The 9955-nt window shown below is 42.7% G+C and overlaps 1 protein-coding gene across 2 annotated transcripts in view; it reads left to right on the forward strand.

Annotated features, from left to right (window-relative positions):
• The first annotated feature begins 3662 nt into the window (after positions 1-3662).
• The window catches only part of LOC112074966 (zinc finger protein 34-like), a 182657-nt gene continuing 176364 nt past the window's right edge, over positions 3663-9955 (forward strand). Inside the window, exon 1 of one of the 2 annotated variants that reach the window (XM_070440726.1) lies at positions 3663-3929. In XM_070440726.1, coding sequence (XP_070296827.1) covers positions 3698-3929 — 232 coding nt within the window. In that variant the 5' untranslated portion in view covers positions 3663-3697. The remainder of the gene's footprint in view (positions 3930-9955) is intronic. The other variant, XM_070440725.1, reaches the window with a different exon arrangement.

A 9955-nucleotide genomic window follows, 5' to 3' on the forward strand; every position in this document is an offset into this window, starting at 1 on the left:
AATTATTTTTATTTCATCTTTATTTAACCAGGTAGGCAAGCTGAGAACAAATTCTCATTTACAATTGCGACCTGGCCAAGATAAAGCAAAGCAGTTCGACACATACACAACACATGGAGTAAAACAAACAGATAGTCAATAATACAGTAGAAAAATAACTCTTATACAATGTGAGCAAATGAGGTGAGATAAGGGAGGTAAAGGCAAAAAAGGCCATGGTGGCGAAGTAAATACAATGTAGCAAGTAAAACACTGAAATTGTAGATTTGTAGTGGAAGAATGTGCAAAGTAGAAATAGAAATAATGGGGTACAAAGGAGCTAAATAAATAAAATACAGTAGGTGAAGAGGTAGTTGTTTGGGCTAAATTATAGATGGGCTATGTACAGGTGCAGTAATCTGTGAGCTGCTCTGACAGCTGGTGCTTAAAGCTTATGAGGGAGATAAGTGTTTCCAGTTTCAGAGATTTTTTTGAGTTTGTTCCAGTCATTGGCAGCAGAGAACTGGAAGGAGAGGCGGCCAAAGAGGAATTGGCTTTGGGGGTGACCAGAATATACCTGCTGGAGCAGTTCTACAGGTGGGTGCTGCTATGGTGACCAGCGAGCTGAGATAAGGGGGAACTTTACCTAGCAGGGTCTTGTAGATGACCTAGAGCCAGTGGGTTTGGCGACGAGTATGAAGCGAGGGCCAGCCAACGAGAGCGTACAGGTCGCAGTGGTGGGTAGTATATGGGGCTTTGGTGACAAAACGGATGGCACTGTAATAGACTGCATCCAATTTATTGAGTAGGGTATTGGAGGCTATTTTGTAAATTACATCGTCGAAGTCGAGGATCGGTAGGATGGTCAGTTTTTCGAGGGTATGTTAGGCAGCATGAGTGAAGGATGCTTTGTTAGGAAATAGGAAGCCAATTCTAGATTTAACTTTGGATTGGGAGATGTGGAGTCTGGAAGGAGAGTTTACAGTCTAACCAGACACCGGTATTTCTAGTTGTCCACATATTCTAAGTCAGAACCGTCCAGAGTAGTGATGCTGGACGGGCGGGCAGGTGCAGGCAGCGATCGGTTGAAGAGCATGCATTTAGTTTTACTTGTATTTAAGAGCAGTTGAGGCCACGGAAGGAAGTTGTATGGTATTGAAGCTCGTCTGGAGGGTTGTTAACACAGTGTCCAAAGAAGGACCAGAAGTATACAGAATGGTGTCGTCTGCGTAGAGGTGGATCAGAGAACACCAGCAGCAAGAGCGACATCATTGATGTATACAGAGAAGAGAGTCGGCCAAAAATTGAACACTGTGGCACCCCATAGAGACTGCCAGAGGCCCGGACAACAGGCCCTCCGATTTGACACACTGAACTCTATCAGAGTAGTTGGTGAACCAGGCGAGGCAATCATTTGAGAAACCAAGGCTATCGAGTCTTCCGATGAGGATGTGGTGATTGACAGAGTCGAAAGCCTTGGCCAGGTCAATGAATACGGCTGACAGTATTGTTTCTTATCGATGGCGGTTTAGATATCGTTTAGGACCTTGAGCGTGGCTGAGGTGCACCCATGACCAGCTCTGAAACCAGATTGCATAGCGGAGAAGGTGCGGTGGGATTCGAAATGGTCGGTAATCTGTTTGTTGACTTGGCTTCGAAGACCTTAGAAGGCAGGGTAGGATAGATATAGGTCTGTAGCAGTTTGGGTCAAGAGTGTTCCCCCCCTTTGAAGAGGGAGATGATCGCAGCTGCTTTCCAATCTTTGGGAATCTCAGACGACACGAAAGAGATGTTGAACAGGCTAGTAAAAGGGGTTGCAACAATTTCGGCAGATAATTTTAGAAAGAAAGGGTCCAGATTGTCTAGCCCGGCTGATTTGTAGGGGTCCAGATTTTGCAGCTCTTTCAGAACATCAGCTGACTGGATTTGGGAGAAGGAGAATGGGGAAGGCTTGGGCGAGTTGCTGTGGGGGGTGCAGTGCTGTTGACCGGGGCAGGGGTAACCAGGTGGAAGCATGGCCAGCCGTAGAAAAATGCTTATTGAAATTCTCAATTATAGTGGATTTATCTGTGGTGACAGAGTTTCCTATCCTCAGTGCAGTGGGCAGCTGGGAGGAGGTGTTCTTATTCTCCATGGACTTTACAGTGTCCCAGAACTGTTTTGAGTTTGTGTTGCAGGAAGAAAATTTAGCCTTGGCTTTTCTAACTGCCTGTGTATATTGGTTTCTAACTTCCCTGAAAAGTTGCATATTACAGGGGCTGTTCGACTCTAATGCAGAACGCCACAGGATGTTTTTGTGTTGGTTAAGGGCAGTCAGGTCTGGAGAGAATTAAGGGCTATATCTGTTCCTGGTTCTACATTTCTTGAATGGGGCATGCTTATTTTTAAAGAATAACCAGGCATCCTCTACTGACGGGATGAGGTCATATCCTTCCAGGATACCCGGGCCAGGTCGATTAGAAAGGCCTGCTCGCTGCAAGTTTTTCAGGGAGCGTTTGACAGTGATGAGTGGAGGTCATTTGACCGCTGACCCATTACGGATGCAGGCAATGAGGCAGTGATCGCTGAGATCTTGGTTGAAAACAGCAGAGGTGTATTTAGAGAGCAAGTTGGTTAGATGATATCTATGAGGGCGCCCGTGTTTTACGGCTTTGGGTGGTACCTGGTAGGTTCATTGATAATCTGTGTGAGATTGAGGGCATCAAGCTTAGATTGTAGGATGGCTGGGTGTTAAGCATTGTCCCAGTTTAGGTCACCTAGCAGCACGAGCTCTGAAGATAGACGGGGGGCAATCAGTCCACATATGGTGTCCAGAGCACAGCTGGGGGCAGAGGGTGGTCTAAAGGAGGCGGCAACGGTGAGAGACTTGTTTTAGTGAGGTGGATTTTTAAAAGTAGAAGTTCAAATTGTTTGGGTTCAGACCTGGATAGTAGGACAAGAACTCTGCAGGGCTATCTCTGCAGTACATTGCAACACTCTCCCTTTGCCGTTCTATCTTGTCTGAAAATTTTGTAGTTAGGATGGGAGATTTCAGAGTTTTTGGTGGTCTTCGTAGGCCAGGATTCAGACACGGCTAGGACATCCGGGTTGGCAGATAAGGGCTCAGCACTGATGTCGAAAACAGAGGCTCTAAACCCAAACAATGTGAAATAAATTTGACTTACCAACTACTATTTCACTTAGGGAAAATTGCAGCCTCTCCTAACATAAAAACAAGGTGCTCGCACCGTTTCCGCTCTCTGTTAGATACCACACTCTGCCCTCCCAGGCCTGTGCATTCGTGAAGACCCAACCTATTATTAATAATATTGACACATTCAGTTTGTCTTTATCTATAAACGTTACTATGGTGTGAACAGGACATATAAATAAAAAAATTGAAGTAAAACAGTGAATACAAGGTTATTAAGGAAAATAGCACATAGTGCTGCCTAAAACTAACTGTAACCTTGTACTAAATGGTTTGAGTCATTTATGCATTTATCTACTACAGGTTAAGTATTAGCTCAAAAGTATTGTGGAGCTCCTGCACCTAAATATAAACAGTACCAGCACCCAAAATGAGTATCGGCAACTATTTCAGTCCAAGTCCAGCACTGAATTAGATAATTGAACATGAAAAAATATAATATATTTAATAGAGAATAAAGACCTTGCCAGAACTTTCAATAAAATAACTTTTGGGTATGTTTCTCTTGTACTATTTCCCGACTCAGGTATGAGGCCGGTAACATCAACAGTGAGAACAGACCCAGCCTGCCTCTCTCCTTCCACACTGAGTCCAAACCTACAGTCACTGGGTCCTGATTGTGACAGTGGAGCCCAGTTTACACTGCAGGATCCAGAGATGGCATCAGTGAAGCTGGAAGACTGCAGTCAAACACTGGAGCTGAATGTCAGCATTAAAGATGAAGAAGAGGAGGAGAAGATTGGGACATCTGTTAATCATGGTAAGAGCAGGTGCTATCTATCTAAGTTTGTTGTTCGTTACAACTTTCCACTGTGTATGAAAAGTTGCAGTAGAACTGTTTCAATGAGAAGGTAAATATTATTTCATGCTACTGACACTTGCATGATTTGACACCAGTATTGTCAGCATTTGTTTTATTCACTGAGCTGTCTGGAGTGATCAGAGTAGACTAAAGAAGTGAAGTAGACAAACTGCCAGTGTTTTAAAGTTATATGAAATGAGTTTCTAACCCTTGTGGTAGTGAGTGGAGGATGATATAGTTCATAATTTTCTTGACTTATGAGATACTTTTAGAATAGTTTTATTCTCCTTTTCGTATTGCACAGCATATTTATATGAATACATACAGTACCAGCATACTTATATGAATACATACAGGTAGCTTAGTGGTTAAAGTGTTGAGCCAGTAAGCGAAAGGTTGCTGGATCGAATCCCTGAGCTGACAATGTAAAAATAAACTCAGCAAAAAAATTAACACCCTCTTACTGTCAACTGTGTTTAGTTTCAGCAAACTTAACATGTGTAAATATTTGTATGAACACAAGATTAACAACTGAGACAGAAGCTGAACAAGTTCCACAGACATGTGACTAACTGATAAAGGAATTTGTTTCCTATATGTTCGTTAACCAATTTAATTATAACAATGCAAACACTCCGTCCATTTATAAGAATTTGTAAGGTTCTTATTTGCATAAAATAGAGAGACCAGTGTCCAAATTAATCAATAGCTTTATTCTCGAGAGAGCTCTACTCAAAAAACCATGTACATTAGGTTATATATCACACACAGCGTCATAGCTTTCTAAATGTCCCTCTTCTCCGACAAGGACAAAGCTGACCAAAAGTCCATTCCAACACACCAACGCACATACCTTACACACAATATCTGGATTATCTCCTGAAGTCTCACCACAGTTTATTACCACTTAAGCTGACGTTCCAGTCCCCCCCCCCCAGATGGAAAACCTAGAGGGGCTCTTGCTGTCTTCCCATATCTCTACAGAGTTATAGCTTGGTCGTTCAAACATAGGTTAATGATCCACTTAGTTTTCTTTAGACACACACAACACATACATTCCATTCTTCCCATGTACATGCTACATAACTTCTAATCCTAATGGTTAATTTCTGTGTAGACTTATTTAATCATTTATCTTAAACCTTGATTAAAATATCTTAACACTAACAGAAATTGAATGGCCCTAGCCCTCACCCTCCGATCCAACAGGTCCCCAGATGTGCTCAATGGGAATGAGATCCGGGCTCTTCGCTGTCCATGGCAGAACACTGCATTCCTGTCTTGCGTGAAATCAAGCACAGAACGAGCCGTATGGCTGGTGGCATTGTCATGCTGGTCATGTTCAGGGTGAGCCTGCAGGAAGGGTACCACATGAGGGAGGAGGATGTCTTCCCTGTAACGCACAGCGTTGAGATTGCCTGCAATGACAACAAACTCAGTCCGATGATGCTGTGACACACCGCCCCAGACCATGACAAACCCCCTAGGTCACAGTCTCCTGCACGAACCAAGACATTTTTCCTCACATTTTTTAGAGGGCAAATAGTTTGTCGGGGCAATTTTGTATGAATCAGAGTATAAATGAATTGAATGTATGTAGGCTATGAATGGCCTCACACCAGTACAGTAGGTGGGCGGTGTATGCACTAGCGTTCTGGGGGCGAGGGGGGCAGTGCCCCTGTGACAACAATTTCGGACCCCCTTGTGGCCCCCTAAATGTGGAGTATGAAATCATTTTACAATAAAATTTTTTGCTATCGTTCTTTTTTTACATCCGTTATTAGACAGTGCAACGATGATGATTAATGAACATGGTCTTATGCCTGCAATGCAGTGAAGAAAACGATTAACAACAATAACGTCTAATGTAACTGGCCTCTATAACAGTACAACTGGCCCCAGCTTGGCCCCCCCAGTTGAAATGGTCTAGAACCGCCACTGGGTGTATGCACCTAAGAGTTGGATGCGATCTGCCAACCAAATCCCAAAGAAGGACAACGCAAATGCACATCACTTGACCCGTATCGAGAATGTGAAAAGGAGCAAAGTTCATCTCTATTACTGTTGTTTGATGAAGAGTATCTACCACCCTATGTAAAGCTGGGATATATAAGATACCCCATAACAGAGTTTGTGTAAAACCCGATGCAACGCAAGAAATGTAAAGGTTTGGCCACATGTCAAGTGTTTGCAGATGGAAGGAATATGTTATTGTTGAGTATGTTAATGTAAAATTATGCAACTGTGGTGGGGGTCGTTTTCCCGAATTTCAGAGTGCCCTGTTAGGGTGAAAGAGGTTGAGGTGTCAAGGATCAGGACTGTACAGCGAATCTCCTACAGTTGAAAATCGGAAGTGTACATACACCTTAGTCAAATACGTTTAAACTCAGTTTTTCACAATTCCTGACACTTAATCCTAGTAAAATTCCCTATCTTAGTCAATTAGGATCACCACTTTATTTTAAGAATGTGAAATGTCAGAAATATAGTAGATAATTATTTATTTCAGCTTTTATTTTCATCACATACGCAGTGGGTCAGAAGTAAGAAATACACTCAATTAGTATTTGGTAGCGTTGCTTTAAATTGTTTAACTTGGGTCAAACGTTTTACGTAGCTTCCCCAAGCTTCCACACAATAAGGTGGGTGAATTTTGGCCATTCCTCCTGACAAAGCGGTGGTAACCGGAGTCAGGTTTGTAGGCCTCCTTGCTCGCACATGCTTTTTCAGTTCGCCCACAAATTTTCTATAGGATTGAGGTCAGGGCTTTGTGACGGCCATCCAATACCTTGTCTTTGTTGTGCAATACGGCATTTGCCACAATTTTGGAAGTATGCTTGGGGTCTTGTCCGTTTGGAAGACCCATTTGCATCCAAGCTTTAACTTCCTGACTGATGTCTTGAGATGTTGCTTCAATATATCCACATAATTTTCTTTCTTCATGATGCTATCTATTTTGAAGTGTACCAGTTCCTCTGCAGCAAAGCACCCACACAACATATGCTGCCACCCCGTGCTTCACAGTTGTGATGGTGTTCTTCAGCTTGCAAGCCTCACCCTTTTTCCTCCAAACATAACGATGGTCATTATGGCCAAACGTTCTATTTTTGTTTCATCAGATCAGAGGACATTTCTCCAAAAAGTACAATCTTTGTCCCCATGTGCAGTTGCAAACCGTAGTCTGGATTTTGTAGGGCGGTTTTGGAGCAGTGGCTTCTTCCTTGCTGAGCGGCCTTTCAGGTTATGTGATATAGGACTCGTTTTACTGTGGATATAGATACTTTTGTACCTGTTTCCTCCAGCATCTTCACAATGTCCTTTGCTGTTGTTCTGGGATTGATTTGCACTTTCCGCAACAAAGTATGTTCATCTCTAGGAGACAGAACGCGTCTCCTTCCTGAGCGGTGTGACGGCTGCGTGGTCCCATGGTGTTTATACTTGCGTACTATTTTTTTTGTACAGATGAACGGTTTACATTCAGGTGAGGAGAGTTTACATTTTCTAGAATTTTCCAAGCTGTTTAAAGGCACAGTCAACTTAGTGTATGTAAACTTCTGACCCACTGGAATTGTGATATATGTGAATTATAAGGGAAATAATTGTCTGTAAACAATTGTTGGAAAAATTACGTGTGTCATGCACAAAGTAGATGTCCTAACCGACTTGCCAAATCTATAGTTTGTTGACAAGAAATTTGTGGAGTGGTTGAAAAATGAGTTTTAACGACTCCAACCTAAGTGTATTTAAGAGAGTTATAGGGACAAGAGGCCACAGTTCTATAGAAGATATGGTGGTGGATGCACCACAACCAGTTGAAAATGTTGTACGTCAATCAAGTGATCTGGATACACATATTGTGAAAGTGGATATTTTAGTATTTATAACCACAGTTATTAATTGTACTGCACAAGAGGTCCAAGAAGCTGGACATCATTATATCTACAGCTGAGAAGTTTTTGGGCCTCCAAGACTACAAGGACTACTGTCACCAGATAATGTTCCGCTCTTACAGGATCCTTCTCAGCCTGTGTAGGAACCTGATTAGAACATGAAAGCAGGCTGATTTAGTTTAATTTACATTTCGTTATTGATAATTTGTATGAGAAAAAAAGAACAATACTGTTTACACTGAAGAAACAAACGCAACATGTAAAGTGTTGGTCCCATGTTTCATGAGGTAAAATAATCCCAGAAATGTTACTGATACACAAACTTATTTCTCTCAAATTTTGTGCACACATTTGTTTACATCCCTGGTAGTGAGCATTTGTCCTTTGCCAAGATAATCCATCCACCTGACAGCTGTGGCATATCAAGAAGCTGATTAAATGGCATGATTATCATTACACAGGTTCACCTTGTGCTGGAGACGAGTAGCTGAGTAAGTGCTTGGCAGCAGATTATGGTGATCTCTAATAAATTCAAATGTGCTGTTTTTTTCACAACACAATGCCACAGATGTCTGAAGTTTTGAGGGAACGTGCAATTGGCAAGCTGGCTGCAGGAATTTCCACCAGAGCTGTTGCCAGATAATTTAATGTGAATTTCTCTACCTTATGCCACCTCCAACGTTATTTTTGAGAATTTGGCAGTATGCCCAACCAGCCTCACCATCTGCAGACTGCAGTGTATGGCGTTGTGGGCGTGCGGTTCGCTGATGTCAATGTTGTGAACAGAGTGCCCCATGGTGGTATCAGGGTTATGATATGGGTAGGCATAAGATACAGACAACCAACACAATTGCATTTAATGATGGTAGTTTGAATGCACAGAGATCCCATGACAAGATCCCGAGGCCCATTGTCCTGCCATTCATCCGCCGCCATCACCTCATGTTTCAGCATGACAACGCACAGCCCCATGTCGCAAGGATCTGTACACAATTTAAAATGCTGAAAATGTCCCAGTTCTTCCATGGCCTGCATACTCAGACATGTCACCATTTGAGCATGTTTGGGATCGATGTGTGCGACAGCTTGTTCCAGTTCCCGCCAATATCCAGGATTTTCACACAGCCTTTGAAGATGAGTGGGACAACATTCCACAGGCTACAATCAACAGCCTGATGAACTCTATGTAAAGTAGATGTGTCCTGGAGGAGGCAGCAGCAGCTACCCACTTCTCCAGTGGTTAATGTGTAAGTTGGGAGGTGCTGGAACCAAAAGTGAGCCTAAGAGGTGGTGACCTGGGGGGCTCTGAGGTACAAGAACACATTAAATAAAATACCTTTATAATAAAGCATTGCATGCATTATGGCTTTAGCGTACTGGCATAGAGCAGTGGTGTGGAGCCGCTTGCAGAATTTGCACACATGGAGTACATTTATTGTAGCCTGGAGTCCTGGAAAAATGTATCCTTTTATAAACGGATTTCATGCAACTCTACATTTTAGATGACTGGAAACTTTCACAGAATCTTAAAAGGTAAATTATTATTTTATTATTTCACTAGGCAAATCAGTTAAGAACATATTCTGACGAACGCGGGCAATTGGTGCGCCGCATATCGGGACTCCCAATCACGGCCGATGTGTATGGCAGCCTGGATTCAGACCAGGGACGCACTGGAGATTGCAGTGCCTTAGACCGCTGCGCCCAAGGACCCCAAGGTGCTGCAGCAACTCTGCAGTCTGTTCAGAAAAGAATGAAAACATATCCCAATACTACACCAGGAGTATTTACTACAGAGATCAATAGCTAATTTAGATAAAATAGCCCACTGCTGGATTGTATTAGCCAAATCACCAGGGATGTGCTACAGTCCAGGACATGTGGCAAAGTCTTGTCTTACAGCAGTGGCAGCCAAAACAGGCCCTTAGCAATATTTATAATACAAATCATGAAACACAGGTTGTAAGCAAATGATTCTACTGGAAGAATAAAATACTAATCTGGTCCTGTGGTGTTACCAAGTGTATCAACTTCCAAATAGCCTATTGAGCCAACATTGCAAAGTAAAGTAAGAGAGGAAGCTTTTGGCCGGTG

The sequence above is a fragment of the Salvelinus sp. IW2-2015 genome, unplaced genomic scaffold (genome assembly GCF_002910315.2).
Source record: "Salvelinus sp. IW2-2015 unplaced genomic scaffold, ASM291031v2 Un_scaffold2906, whole genome shotgun sequence".
NCBI classification, from domain to species: Eukaryota; Metazoa; Chordata; class Actinopteri; order Salmoniformes; family Salmonidae; genus Salvelinus; species Salvelinus sp. IW2-2015.